Source organism: Tamandua tetradactyla, chromosome 6 (genome assembly GCF_023851605.1).
Source record: "Tamandua tetradactyla isolate mTamTet1 chromosome 6, mTamTet1.pri, whole genome shotgun sequence".
NCBI classification, from domain to species: Eukaryota; Metazoa; Chordata; class Mammalia; order Pilosa; family Myrmecophagidae; genus Tamandua; species Tamandua tetradactyla.
Window position 1 is genome coordinate 133105081 of NC_135332.1, and position 15571 is coordinate 133120651.

At 33.8% G+C, this 15571-nt stretch overlaps 1 protein-coding gene across 2 annotated transcripts in view; it reads left to right on the plus strand.

Moving 5' to 3' along the window:
- RIPK2 (receptor interacting serine/threonine kinase 2) overlaps positions 1-14123 on the plus strand; it is a 30260-nt gene extending 16137 nt beyond the window's left edge. The window contains exons 5-12 of one of the 2 annotated variants that reach the window (XR_013178331.1): positions 456-505; positions 1333-1494; positions 4856-4941; positions 8069-8158; positions 9277-9370; positions 10982-11140; positions 11679-12126; positions 12904-14123. Coding sequence is in view for 1 of the 2 variants with exons in the window: in XM_077167162.1 (XP_077023277.1) it covers positions 456-505; positions 1333-1494; positions 4856-4941; positions 8069-8158; positions 9277-9370; positions 10982-11140; positions 11679-12016 (979 nt within the window). In the remaining variant the exon portion in view is untranslated. Of the gene's footprint in view, positions 1-455; positions 506-1332; positions 1495-4855; positions 4942-8068; positions 8159-9276; positions 9371-10981; positions 11141-11678; positions 12880-12903 lie in introns of those variants that run through there. The other variant, XM_077167162.1, reaches the window with a different exon arrangement.
- Positions 14124-15571: the final 1448 nt, after the last annotated feature.

The window sequence follows — 15571 nt, forward strand, 5'->3', positions numbered from 1 at the left end:
CACAGTGGCTCAGTGGCCGAGTTCTTGCCTCCCATGCTGGAGACCCAGGTTCAGTTCCTGCTACCTGCCCGTGTTTAAAAAAAAAGGGTAAATGAGACAGTCTATTTTTATTACTATTTATTTTGCCTGAAAAATAGTATCATGAACTTGGAGGGCACAGCTTATCTAGGTGTTCAAGAAAGACTTTTAAATCATCCCCAACAAGTTATCCTTGAATGTAACTTTAAGCTCTTATTACAATAATTCCTTTGTCAAATAAGGATTAATTTTTTTCAAAATGACAGCATCTATGAATATTCATCATCTTTGTTTTATATGATAATTGTTTATATGGTGTTTCCATTACCATATCAATTTCAAAAAGGATCAGTCAGCTTTAAAAAAAATGTGCTATTTTAGTTTACTATGCAAAGGTAGTTTATAATATGCAATACATATGTTTTTATCTTAAACAGTTATGCGATTATCACTTGGGAAGTCTTATCAAGAAAACAGCCTTTTGAAGGTAAGTATACTTTGACTTCATTATTCTAGATAACATCATGTTAATTGGCCACACTTGGAAGCATCTAAAGTTAATCTTATTTTAAATCTGCCCATCATTCATCTTATGGAAAATATAATATAAAACATCAATTTATCAATTGAGAATCCATGGTATATTGAAAAGTGCACTGTTTTAAGGATGAAAAAAACTTGGGTTCTAAGTATTGTTCTGATAATAATTAATCCTATAATCAAGTCACTAAATCTCTTCAGGCCTCAGGTTTTTTCATCTGCAAAATGAGTTTTGAGTTACCTATTTTCAAGATACCATCCAGCCACAAAACTCTTTATATGAAAATTTAACTGGTGCTACTTTAAAGATCAGTAAACATTGGGAAAAAAACCTCTTTAATTCCTTGGTAATATTGTTTATTTCTTTGAGGATTGTAGCAATCAGCTGCTATGTAACAAACTACCCCAAAATCTTAGTAGCTTACAAAGTAAACATTTGTTTCTTACTCACATTTGATATTAGTTGCTGTGGCCCTTCTGGCTCTGCTAGATTCTACTTAACTCTGCTTCATTCTGTCCTGCTTGCATTCCTTTAGCCAAAGGAAGTCATGGCCAAACCCAAAACGAATGAGGTGAAGGTATAAGGTCCTCCCATAGGCAGCAGGCAAGTCATAAGGAAAGAGCTGGGATGTATATTCCTCTTCCTGGAAGTGAAGGTTGATGAATTATTACTAAAATTTTGAGATTCCCTCATTTTCGTTTGGTTGGTTTGGAATACATTTAATATACTCTGACAATATATTTCTAATGAATGTAAAACATCTGTTTTGACAGAAGTCACCAATCCTTTACAGATTATGTATAGCGTATCACAGGGACATCGACCTGACACTAATGAAGAAAATTTGCCATTTGATATACCTCATCGAGCGCTTATGATCTCTCTAATAGAAAGTGGATGGGCACAAAATCCAGATGAAAGACCGTCTTTCTTAAGTGAGTGTGCAGTTTTAATCTGAACCTTTCAAATTGTAGAAATAGTAAATATACTGTGGATAAGTTATTCCTTGAAAATGTACGTGTTAGGTGACTAGCTCCAAGTTTTTTTTTCACTCTCATTATTCACCACATTAATAAATGTAAGTACTTCTAAAGCAAGGTTGAGGATTCCTAAAAGACTTGAGTAAGCATCTAATAAGAGGAATAATCCCATTCATTTATTTGACAAATTTTTATCGAGCAGCTCCCATGTGCCAGGCACTAGGCTGAGTACTGGAAACAGAATAGTGAACAAGACCATAAAGGACACTAACTTCCTGGAACTCATATTCTAGTTGGGAAGGCAGACAGAAAACAAATAAACAGATTGTGAGAGTGGAAATAAGCAAAGGAATACAGTAAGGGAGGTGAGAAAAGGCCTTTTTTTAGGAGCAGAGGTTTCAAGCTTATAAAGGAGCCAGCCGTTCAAAAGCTGGAGGAAGAACATTTCAGGCAGAGAGAATAGCAAGTGCAAATACCCTGAGGCTAGGAATAATTTGATAATTTCAAAGAACAAAAAAAAAGGATATATGGCTGGTACATAGTGAGCAAGGAAGGAAATCATATGAGAAGAGATTAGAGAGAGAGAGAAAAGGCTGTTGATCATCATATTTGGATTTTATTCCAAGTTCAATAAAAAGCCATTATCATGTTTTGCAGTGACAAAGCATTAATGTGTTCTGATAGGTTTAAGAGAATCATTGGCACTGTTTTATGGAAATTTGAGTGGAGGAGGCCAGAGTGGAAGCAATAAGACTAACTAGGAGACTCTTGTAGTTTTCTACCTTAACAATGTTAAGATATATTTCAGAGGTAGAAAGATAACATGTGAAAACAAATTAGATATGGGCTTAAGGGAAAGGGAGGAATCATGATAACATGATTCTGGAGCTTGGACAGCTGAGCAAATGTTGATATCATTTACTGAGGTGAAGAAAATAGAAGAACATGTTTGAAGAAGAGTAGAATGAGGAGCTTCATTTTGAAAAAAGGAAGTGTGAGGTGCCTATTGACACCCAAGTGGAGATGTCTGGTGGATAGTTCATTGAATCTATCATGGACTCTGGAGTCCTGTAAACTGTCTTCATACTTGGTCAAGTTACTTAACTTCTTTGTTTCTTCCTCTATAAAAATGAGGATTCTAGTAGCATTGTATAATAATTACTGCTGCTACTACTACTACTGTAATATGTCTAGTTTTATGACAATTCTTGAAAAGTACTATTATCTAGCTTAGACATTTCCCATTGATAACCTTTGAGATACTGCTTGGTGGGGGGAGGGATGGTGAGTGGGTTTTTCTGTTGTTTTTAATTTTGAGGAACTACTTTTTTTTCCCCCTAAGAAGACAACTTCCCATTTTCAGTGGTAAGGCACTGTCATGCGTTTATAAATATACTACTATCTAAACCTCTCAGTTTTATTGAATAGTAAAAAAGCAGGCATTAAGAACATGAAAGGGGAGAAAAGGGCCAAGTAAGATCAGTAATAGGAAAATAGTTATGTGTATTGAAAGAAAAGACTCTGTCAGTGTGACCAAATAGGAGACCATGTAATTCCATCTGATATGTCTGAAGTAATCTTTAAAATGCAACAAGGAGACCCTTAGATATCAAAGCAACAGCATAAGGTGCCTACTTTTAAATAATCCTTTTGAAAAGAAATGTTCAAAACAAAAGAAATTACAACAAACACAAAAACTGAGATGAGCTTCAAAGCTAAAAGCAATATTTTTCCTTCTTTTTTTTATAAAAATAAATTAAGGGAAAGAGGAAGTTTAATAAACATTGGTTGAATAAATGACTAGTAAATTCTAAAAATAGGTTCAACTATTAAAATAATGTATTTACAAAAAATAAATAGCATAACAGTGGAGAGAGGAATACTCATGTAATAAAAGGTATTTTTTTCCAGTAACTATAAAATTTATCTGTTTTAAATGCACAATTGGATAATTTTTTATAATTTTACAGATTTGTGCAGCCATCACCACAATCCAATTTTAGAACATTTCCATCACCCCAAAAGCTCTTTCTTGTCCACCTATTGCCACCCCCAGTCCCAGGCAACCAGTAATCTATTCTATCTCTAAAGTTGCCTTTCTGTATATTTTACATAAACAAATCATAGCACTGTGGTCCTTTGCGTCTTGCTTCTTTTGTCTGACATAATGTTTTTGAAATTCATCCATGTTACAGCATGGATCAGTAGTTTGTCCTTTTTCTTGCTGAATATCATATTGTTATATAGAAGGCACATTGTTTTAATCGAGTAACCAATTGAGGAAAATTTGGATTGCTTCTACTTTTTTTGGCTAGTACAAATAACACTGCTATGAATATTCACATACAAGTCTTTGTGAGAACATAGGTTTTCATTTCTCTTAAGTAAATACTTGTGAGTAGAATTGCTGGATTGTATGCTAAATTTATGATTAATTGAAAAAAAAAAAACTGCCAAACTGTTTTCCATAGTAACTGCATCATTTTACATTCACATTTGTAATATATTAAGGTTCAGTTTTTCCAATCTTTGTCAGTACTTATCATCTTTTTTTAATGGGTATAAAATTTTAGGTACTTCATGGTTTTAATTTGCATTTCCTTAAGAACTAGTGATGTTGGGCATCTTTTCATTTGCTTATTAGCAAATTTTTATATCTTCTCTGGTGAAATATCTATGTAAATCCTTTGCCCATTTTTAATTATGTTATCTGTGTTATTGTTGTGTTGTCATAATTATTTATATATTCTAGATATGTTTTAGCAGGTATGTGATTTGCAAATATATTCTCCCAGTCTGTGGCTTGTCTTAATAATGTCCTTGAAACACAAGTTTTTATTTTTTTGAAGTCCAGTTTATCAATTTTTTCTTTTATGGATCACACTTTTGCTGCACATTTAAGAATTCCTTCCCTAATCCAAAGTCACAAAGATTTTCTCCTGTGTTTACTTCTAAACATGTTATGTTTTAGCTCTTTGATCCATTTCAAGTTAATTTTTATGTATGGTGTGAGACAAGAATCTAAATTCACTTATTTGCATATGGATATCCAGTTGCCCTAGCACAATTTTTTTAAAAGTCCTCTCCCCCATTGCCTTGATAGCTTTGTCAAAATCAGTTGTAAGGGTTCATTTTTAGACTCTTAGTTCAGTTCCACTGATCTGTGTCTATCCATGTGCCATAATAAAAGTTCATAAGACTTATGAAATGTCATCAGTTTTTAGAAGAATTGACTTGATGCCTTATCAGTTAAATGTTAGCATTTATTCAATTTAGTGATTAGAAGCAATCTGAACTCAATTTTTCCCTTATTTAGAATGTTTAATAGATCTTGAACCAGTTCTGAGAACATTTGAAGAGATTACTTTTCTTGAAGCCGTTATTCAATTAAAGAAAACAAAGGTAAATTGCTGAATGAAATGCTGAAATTTAGAACTTTAAAGAATTGCCTATTACCAATGGAGATTTTTAGTTTGGTTTAGTTTAATGTTCGCTTTTTTGTTTTTTTTTTTTTTTGCTTTTTTGTTTTTAACCTTCATACTTTTCATAGATTTAAGGCACAGGTTCATGGTGGGAGGGTTTACCAGAGACTCTGAATATGATCTTTCATTTGTCAACAAAGAGATTTTCCTATTCCTTCAAATAGCCACTTTAAGATTTCAAAGACTTTCCCAGAATTCTCTTATATCAAATGAAACTTTTAAATACGTAATGAATTTTGGTTGTGTACAGCAAGTGCTCTGAATCACCAGAGATTTTTTTTTTCAACTTTCATTTATTTCTCTGCAATTTTAATACCAATACCTTAGAGAGTAATAGATATCTGGGTTCTAGTACTTTTCTTTATTCAGCAAACTTCAACATTTCTAAGATTAATTGCCAAGTTAAGCCATAGAATTTTTCTTACTAATAAGTGAGGCTGAAATGTATCTTGATTGATTGTTTTCCCACATAAATTCTCCATATCGACCAGATCAAAGTAGTAATTGATACAAAATTACCTAGTACGGTTGTCTTATTTGCTCCATCCTGTCTTGTAGATCAGAACAATTGAAGGGACCTGTGTTATTGGAGGGTTTTCTTAATATTATTGAAAGTCTGTTAAAACAATAACAGTTCTTTAGGGATACAGTAAGCATAACTTATCACTTCCCAGGTTTCATTAAACTGCATTTGATATATGATAATGAAAGCCAGCATTTAGCCAAACTCTTGAATTGTGAACAGTGGATACCCAAGCACAGTCTCCTCTCTGCTTATTACTAAATGATATTACTTATGCTTTACTTTGTGCTGAATCTATTGACAGAAACTTTGGCTAAAAAAGGAAGTGCATAAAAGAAACAACTGCACTTAACCAAATTAAAAATGATGGTGGCAATATTAGTACCTGAGTTTCAGAAAGAACTAAGGAGTCCTGTTTTTGTTCTTTTGATAACTTTTCACTAACTTCTCCACTTCTAAGTAGGTATAGTCTTTTCCAGAACATTTCAGTGTCCCTACCTCCGAGTAGATACAGACTTCTGAAAACATTTTTTTTCTGCTTTCTCTCTTCACTTCCCTTTTTTCTCCTCACAACTTTCTGTTTTCTTTCTCTTCTCCTTTCAAGCAAAGGTAGTTAGAAGGGTCTGTTTTCTTGGCTATAAAATGGAAGAGAACCACTCTATTTCCTTTTTTTGTTCCCAAACAACATAAACATTATGGTCTTTATTTATGATAGCTAGTTTTTGGAAGACATTTGGCTTTTTAAACAAAGTAATTGAAAGTGTATCCATTCAAAAATAGCATTATTTTCTTTAGTGTTTTTGAGTTGCTATATTGTTTTCACTCAAAATATTGTAATTTTTCTTCTTTTTTAATCCTTGTATCAATTCTTTGAAACTGATAGGGCACAAAATCATCTCCATTTTATAGGTGAGATAACTGAGGTATGGGGAAGTTAATCACTTACATACACCTTCACATAGCTAAAAGTGGAATACAGGTTTAATGATATTTCTCATAAAGAAATTTCTGAAAGCAAAATCACCATTTAGCATCACTGGTTTTGTTTGAATTTCTTACATTTTTTTCAATTCTTTGACCTACCTTCTATAATTCATGCTTTCTACAGGTGATGTTTCTTATGACTTGAATAGTGAAAACTGAATCACAAAAAAAGGTTTTTCCTTACTGCTCCATTTAATTTTTTCCTAGTCACTGATTCATTAGTTTATAAACCATTTGAGTTATCACAACTAATCAGTTACGAAATATGGCATTACTAATACAAGGATATTGCATTATCAGAAATGTTTTGGTAGATTTTATAATCATGAATAAACCAAATTTTATATAAAAGAAACAGATCTGAAGACTAATTGTAAAAGATCAAATAAAAATGCATTTAGCAAACATTTATTAAGCTGCTGTGTGCAAAGTCCTACACTGAGTACATTATATGCAGAGATTGACAACATATTTTCCTCCTCCAGTTCCCTACCCAGGTCATGGGGCAGGTAATCTTAAAAATGAATCAAGGGGTGCTTGGTGTAAAGCCTACTAGTTTCTAATATTCTAAAGAATGGTGGCTATTATGTTGGTCTGGAGTAGAAAAGCAGACTGCATTTCTAAGCCTGGCTTATAAGGACAAGAGGAAATAATTCACTAATTTTAATGTAAAAATACAGTATTTAAATAAGTCATTTTTATAATGGCCAGCATTTATTGAGAGCTTCCAAATAATCTTAGAGCCTTTTGTATACGTTACCTCTAATTCTTACAATAATTCTGCAAAGCATATTATTATCCCCAATTTATAGATAAGTACATTGAAATTTAGTCTCCAGCCCAAGGTGAATTCTAAACCAGTTCTAATGGACAGCATGGCCCCCATCATTCCATTATGGCACACTGCCTCCTTTATTTAGACCAAGCCTCAGTTTCTTATCTATAAAATGAAAATAATAATAGCAGTTATAAACACAGTGTGTGATAGATAAAAAATGCTCAATAATTGCTGATAGACACACAAACTGAAATTTGTTAAGTACCTAGTTTATAACAGATACTTCATATGTATTATCTCATTTAAACCCAAGAACAATCCTGCATGTATAGGTTTTCGTTTTTGTTTTTTTTTTTACGTGGGCAGGCACCGGGAATCAAACCCGGGTCCTCAGGCATGGCAGGCAAGCATTCTTACCTGCTGAGCCACCATGGCCCACCCTAGGTTTTCGTTTTTTGGTTGGTTTTTTGTTTTCCATTTTTACAGATGAAAGTCCTTAGACTCTGAGAGATCATGAAAGTCCTTAGACTCTGAGAGATCAATAATTTGAGAATTCAAAGCCTATTACTTTAAAGTTCTTTCCATATTCCATATTGTCTCTTCCTTTAAGTAATATAGTGCATCCTTAACTGATTTAGGTTTAGATTTCCTTTCCATTGCTTTTATAGAATCCTATTCAAAAAAGTATGACTAAGTAGAATATATTTTACTTCTATAACTTCCTAATCACCTTCAATTAAAGTATATATGTATTCATCCCAGCTACAGAGTATATCAAGTACTATTCACTCACCTAACAAGAAGAAAATGGAGTCTTCTCTGGATATACCTGTAAATCATGCTCCACAAGAGGTAAAAAAAAAAATGTGATAAACTCAAATGCAGGAGTCTATGAAAAATTATTTCATCTAACCCCTTCTTTTATAGATTAAAACTAAAGCCCAGGAAAGTTTTAGGATTAGTTGGATGGCCAGTGGCAATCTCCAGCTTGAAAACCCAGGTCTTGCAATTCTCAATTCATTGCTCGAATATTCTATCATCCCATCAGACCCTGCTTCTTTGTTTGGCATGACTTTTGTCCCTTTATTATTTTGAACTATGAATGGTGTTCCATGACAGTACATAATTAAGTCATTTATTATGGTTCTCCTACTATATTTATGTAGACATATTTATGTCTCATTGTTCAAATGCAAGCTAGCTATCATATCTGTCCTGCTCTAACCTTTTTAATAATTAATAAAAGGAAAAGAGCATTTTTGTGGCTATCCAACAGGAAAATTTTTTTGTAGTAGCATTCATTCAGACACATTGATTATTTCTTTTCAGATTATATAAGATATGTTCATCCTATAGAGAAGTAAACATTTTTAAAAAGTAATAATACCTTTGAATTAAACACAATACATGTTTTTAATCACTTCTACATACCTTATCTCATTTCAGTTTTAGATAGATATTAGATACAAAGAACCTGAACCAATTTATATGCCTTTTCCAAGATACAGTAATTCCATGGCAGAGTCTGGAGCAGAACCAATTTCTCCATCATTTTTTTCCATAGTTTCCCAACTTCCATGTAAAGGGAACCTTAGGCATTTGTTCTAAACCAATAAATAACAGTATTGCAGATTTCAGATTTCATACCCACTGTTCTTAACCACTGGATAGAGCCTCTTAGAACATACATAAGATATCAAAAAAAATAATTATTTCTAATATATTTAATTGTTGCTTCATCTTCCCCATTTGTGTTGACCAACAAGATGTTTATCTTTGACCAACAAAGTGTTTATCTATGTTGATTATTTTTATATGTGTTTCTTTAATTTTATAAGATATGATTTATAATAGTTTTGATTCTTGGTTTGTAGTAAAACAAAAGCAAGAACTCTTAGAAGTTAAAACTGTATAATTATTTAAATGATTTACTAATTAACCTTAAGTCCTTTACCTTCTGTTCACTCTAGGAATCATGTGGATCCTCTCAGGTCCATGTAACTAGTAGTTCTCCTGCAACTTCAAGGTCCCTGTCGGCTCCTCAAGACAATATGTTTTTATCTAGTACGTAAATTTTCCAAGCAATATGGACTTGAAAGTCTTCCATCTTCTTGCTTCTTAGATCATATCGTTGGCAAGCAGTCATGGCTTGTGTGGAAATTGTCTTTCATTTGCACTCATAACTCATTTTCTGAAGGTGACAGGATCTTAAGATGTGGCAATAGCAGTGGGATGTCCAACAAATACATCTAAAATATAAATTGTTAGATAACTGTGGAAAGTTACAAAAACTTCTCATGTAAGGAAGAGGACAAATGTTTCTAAGTAGCCATGGTACGACACAGAAAGTGAGGCATTGCAGGATATGAATATAGTAGAGAGGAAGAGTAACACTCTTTACAAAGTACTTCCACAACCCGCATGTCAGGGAGCTACTCCTCATTTTACAGATCAGGGACCATCGGAATCACATAACTAGTAGCTAGCAGATCCAACACTTGAAGTCAGGTCTTCTGATAGAGATTCTTATGTCACCCGTTACACCATGTTGTCATCATGAAGAAATTATTTCTTGCTGAAGATTTGGCCTATAGCTATAAAGAACAGGCATTCCAGGCCAAAGGAACAACACAACGGTACAGAGAAAAGTGAGTAGTTTGGATTAGCTGGTGAAAAGCATTGTTGAAAGAAGATAAAAGAGGAAAATAAGGTTAGAAAGGTGGGTTAAAGCCATAGCATCATGAATTCTAATGCTTAGCTAAGCTATTTGGACTTTTTTTTTTTAAACATAGATGGGAAAGAACTATTGCAAATTTTTGAGCAAAGGTGTGACATGATAAAAAAGAATCTCTTCGTTAGGATGATTCATTCTGGTTGGAATCTAGAATGTTTTTCAAAGGTGTCTCCAGGTGGGGAGACAAGTTAAGAGACTATTACTGTAGTTCAGATGAAGGATTATGAGAGCTGATCCCAAAGTGAAAAAAGGAAAGGGTAGAGAGAGAGTATAATGTAGAACACCCTAGTAGACTATAATTTTTCATTTTCAGAATGGAAGAGAGAAAAAATGAGATAAAGCAGAATAAGCAGTTAAGCTTAGGTGACTAGTAGAACATTGGTTCTGCTGAAAGAATTGGCAGTTAAAACAGATTTTAGCATTACAATTAAGTTTTTAATGTTTATGTAATTTGAGGTGCTAGCTGGATATATAGGGTGATGTCCATTGGGTTGTTATTGGAAATGGAAGACTGGGGTTCAGTAAAGTTGGAAAAAGTTAATTATATCGATTTGGATTAGAGGTAAGGATTGAGGCCCTGCTGTTGAATAGGATTGCCAAAGGAGGGTGTAAAAAGAAATATATAATATAGATTTACGAGACATTTTGAATGCAGGAGGGGAAGGAAGACACAGAAGAAATATAGGACTAGGTTAAGAAATAAAAGTCCATGATTTATAATTTACATAGGACAGGCAAACAGAAGTATAGTAAAGACACTCAATTATCAACCCATTTTTATTCTAAAAATATGTTTACTTATGGGATTAGGTTTCTGAACAAGTTTTAATAGCAATGAAAACTAAAGACAGTGGTCTACCATATGACCCTGAGGTTAACATTTTAGCTAATAGAAATGGCTAGAAGTATTCTACCCCTTATGAAAATGTTGTGTTTTATAGAAAAAACTCAAGATGGTTCTTCAAGGCTACATCACTGTCCAGTAAATCACAGTTGGGACAGTAACATTTCTGCAGATCAAGGAGCTAAACTATGTGATCAAAAGACCCTTCCTTGCTCTTCAGCAATAATAAATCCACTCTCAACTGAAGGAAATTCAGGTAAATATTTACCATGATGCCATTTACTCCCTAAATACATGTTTAATAGATTTGTCATACAATAAGTTTTATCTGTCCTTATTTCCTTATTATGTTAAATACGTATATTCTTAGGTAGGAAAGTACCTCCAATGCCAGAAGATACCAGTGAGGACATATAATGATAGACCCAAGTGGTATTCCATGAACATGTGGCTAAGGAGGGAGTGCTAATGGGGAGGTGTTATTTGATGTGCTTCTAAAGCTAAAGTTCTTTTTTAATTAGTAAATATGTGAGCATCCTTTATATTAAAAAAAAAAACTGAAGAAAATAACATGGTTTTTGCTCCATTAGTTATAACTTATAGAAGGGCCATAACATGGGGGATGATAACCCAAATCTCTGAATGTTTCTTGAAAACAGAGTACTGGTATTCCATACCAGCAGAATCATAGGAAAACTGGTTTTATGCCTTATTATTTCCTTTTCATGTATTTTCACTTGTTTCTATATATCTGCTCTTATGTTCTTAATTGTCTTCCCCTTGCTCATCTCCAGAACATCTGCAGACTGGTATAGCCCTCCTGTGGGTCCAGAGTAAAAGGGAAGACATTGTGAACCAGATGACTGAAGCCTGCATTAACCAATCTCTAGATGCTCTTCTATCCAGGGATTTGATCATGAAGGAAGACTATGAACTTATTAATACCAAACCTACAAGGACCTCAAAAGTCAGGCAATTACTGGACACCACTGATATCAAAGGAGAAGAATTTGCTAAAGTTATAGTACAAAAGTTGAAAGATAACAAACAAATGGGTCTTCAACCTTATCCAGAAATACTTCTGTTTTCTAGAACCCCATCTTTAAATTTATTTCAAAATAAAAGCTTATAAGTGAATCTTTTCCAAGAAGAAGAGTCGACTTATATTCTTATTTTTTTATCATACTGTTTTTTATAAAATCCATAGGAGTATCAGAAGTTTTACTGAAGTTTCTTCTTCAGGTAAATATTAGTTTCTTTCCATAACATTACAGTATTTTTTAAATTAGCATAAGGAGAAAGTTTTCATTGTGCTAGCATAGTATTCAGTTTTTGTATGTAGCTTTCATTTATTGAAACTTTGTTAATGCATAATAATTGTATTCTTGTTCATAAAAGAATCTTCAGATATGATGAAGGTGTTTTCACATTTACTTTCTTTGTGGATTATTTATTACTTATCTAAAATACAGTTTGGCTTTATGAAGTATACCCTTTATATTTATAGGTATTATAGTACTCCTACCCTATAGTTCCAGATTCAAGTCCTCTCCAAGGAATTATTATTTAAAACTCCCTTCTTGAAGATTAAATTTCCAAATTTTGTTAAATTCCTCATTTAAAAATTGTTTCAAAGGTGTAAAACTAAAAAAATATATAAAGAGAAATATGAATCTTTTAATGCCAGTTTTCTGCTCCCACTTCTAACCTTAACTCTCCCCACTGTCGCAAACAACTAAGGTTGTCAAATTTGATACTTATAGAAATGCTCTAAATAGGGGGAAGATAACCCAAATCTCTGAATGTTTCTTGAAAATTATATTTGTATCATTCTGTATCTTATTTCCTGCTCATATTTAAAGTATACCCTCATTTGGTAGAGGGCCTTAATATTATTACTATCATTCTAACACATGACGCTACAACCTGCTTAATTCATCATGTACAGACTTCCAGATCAGAACTAGATCTAATTTTATTGCTGCATAATATTTTTGTTTGTTTGTTTTACATGGACAGGCACCGGAAACCGAACCCAGGTCTCTGGCACGGCAGGCAAGAACTCTGCCACTGAGCCACCGTTGCCGGCCCATATTGCTGCATATTTGGGGGACTGCTTTTTAAATTGTCCTTACTAGTTCATGCCGAATTTAACTCAAACAGCGATACTGTGTGAGCTCTATTGTTGGTTAATGGGTTGTAAAAAAAGAAAAAAAAAGGAATCATAGCCCTTGTTTGAAAATGTTTAGCAAAGTCAGCAAAAAGTGAGATGTAGGCTACGATTGAAACTGCTAACTTTCAAGAAGCGCCAGACCCATGAACTGAATAAAATTGAATAAGAATAAAATGTTAGATAATTATATAATAATTATAACATATTGAATGAGAAGACGAAGTCAAGGATAAAGAGGAATCTGTAATGAGGTCTATATCCCTTCGTGGAAATGTTAAAATCGCAGCAGCCAATTTTAATTATAACCTATATTTAATACCAGTGATGTTTAGGAAAAGGTGTAACAAAGTATGCTGATTTTGAACAGTCAGTGTAGAACAGGAACTGATATTTGGTACATATGCTTTAAATATAAATATAAAATATAAATGAAAGCTAGAGAGAGGGAGATGTTTCCTTTAAATCAATGTTTCCAAAAAAAGTAGGGCAAGTATTGCTAGTTATTATGGTGGTATATGGACATAACACTATATAACTGAATATTATAGTCAGGAAGTGGGTTGAGGGTTTTGGGAGGGTTTTTTTTTTTTTCAAAAATTTTGGGGGGCCCTCTGATTAGGTGAAGGAGAATTTTGCACACAGTATTTTGTGCCATCATCTTTGTGATAATTAGGTTCAGGTGTCAGCTTGGCAGGTGATGCTTCCTGGTTGTTCTTTTCCTGTGGACGTATATCACCAGCATGTGAAATTCATCTGTGGCTGAGTACATCTGCAGTCTGTGTGCCTTCTGCAATGAGTGACATTTAATTTAATTAGCTGGTGGCTTAAAAGAGGTCAGAAGAGAGCACAGCAGCTCAGCGTACCTCATCTCAGCCGGAGCTCAGACCCAGACATTTGGAGATGCAGAAAGGAATCACTGGGGGAAAGCCATTGGAACCCAGAAGCCGCGAGGGAAGTGCAGCAGACATCGTCTGTGCTTCCCACGTGACAGAGAAAGCCAGAGGAAAGCCAGCTGTCTTTCCTCTGAAGAACTATAAATTTGTAACCAAATAAATTCTCTTAGTAAAAGCTGATCCATCTTTGGTGTTTTGCATTATGGCAGCTTTACACAATCTTTTAAAAATAATATTTTAATCCCCTTTGTTAACAAAAAGATAGATTTTTAGTATCAGAACTTCATGAACAATATCTAGCAAGAAATTTATAATTACTTTTTCAATTGTGTGTATTTGAAAATAACCTTTTACGTATAACAAGTATCACTTGTTTTCTAAAATGTGACAAATACAATATATAAGATGTGATTTCATAATGTTCAAAGGAAAAACTGACAGTTTAAAGATATTATTAAATAGTAAATTATAAGGTAGGTAGTACACAAGTGTGATAACAGTCATTGAAGTAGTAGGTGAATATCGGATTCAGATTTAACCAGTCTAAGAAAGGACAGAGTAATCTATTTTTTTTTTTTTTCTGCACGGGCAGGCACCAGGAATGGAACCCGGGTCTCCGGCGTGGCAGGCAAGAACTCTGCCTTCTGAGCCACCATGGCCTACCCCGAGTAATCTATTTTTTAAATAATTCCCCAAATAATGTTAATGATAGTATTATTTGGAGTGTATTTTTTAAAAATGTTTTTATTGAATAACATATTATTCAATTTCCCAGTTTAACTTTTTGCAAGGTTACAATTCAGTGGTTTTTATCACATTCACAATAATGTGCCACAATCACCATTATCCATTATCCCAATTATTCATCACCTCCAATAGAAACTCTAACATCTAATTGCTTTAGTTTCCTGACTCCTTCAACAAGTACCATGCAATGGTTTAGCTAAACAGCAGGAATGTACTGACTCTCAGTCTTGAGGTTAGGAGAAGTCCAAAATCAGCATCAGCAAAGCTTTCTCCCCAAGACTATGATGTCCTGGGACTGCCTACAGATAGTCCTTGGTCCTTGGGTTTTCTCTCACATGGCAGTTCCATGTGGCTGGGTCTTCTTGCTCTTCCAGGTCCTGTTGACTTCCAGCTTCTGGTTGCTTCCTGTGACTTCTGTGTCCAATTTCCTTTGCTTATAAGGACTTCAGCAATATTGGATTAAGCCCTCCACCCCGTTTGGTTTGGGCACAACCTTAACTAATAACATCTTTAAAGCTCCTGTTTACAGATGGGTTCACACTCAGGATCAGGGGTTGGTACCTGAACATACCTTTTTGAGGGTCATGATTTAATTCCCAACACAGTTCTAAGAAACACCAGAATAATGGACAAGATACTTCTTTTCACAATGTGCAGTTATTGAACAGGTTTTCTTTGGGAAATTTTTACTTTAGTTTCTTCCGCAGGCAACTTGAATTCCCAAAACACATTGTTACATTGTGTGTTTTGGAAATACTGCTTCATTTAAGCATGCTAATCATTCAGTAGATTAGTAACTAAGATTCAATTACTTCAAAACTTCAGAAAAGACAAACACTTGGATTATGACAAAAAAAAGGCGAGCTGATGTAGA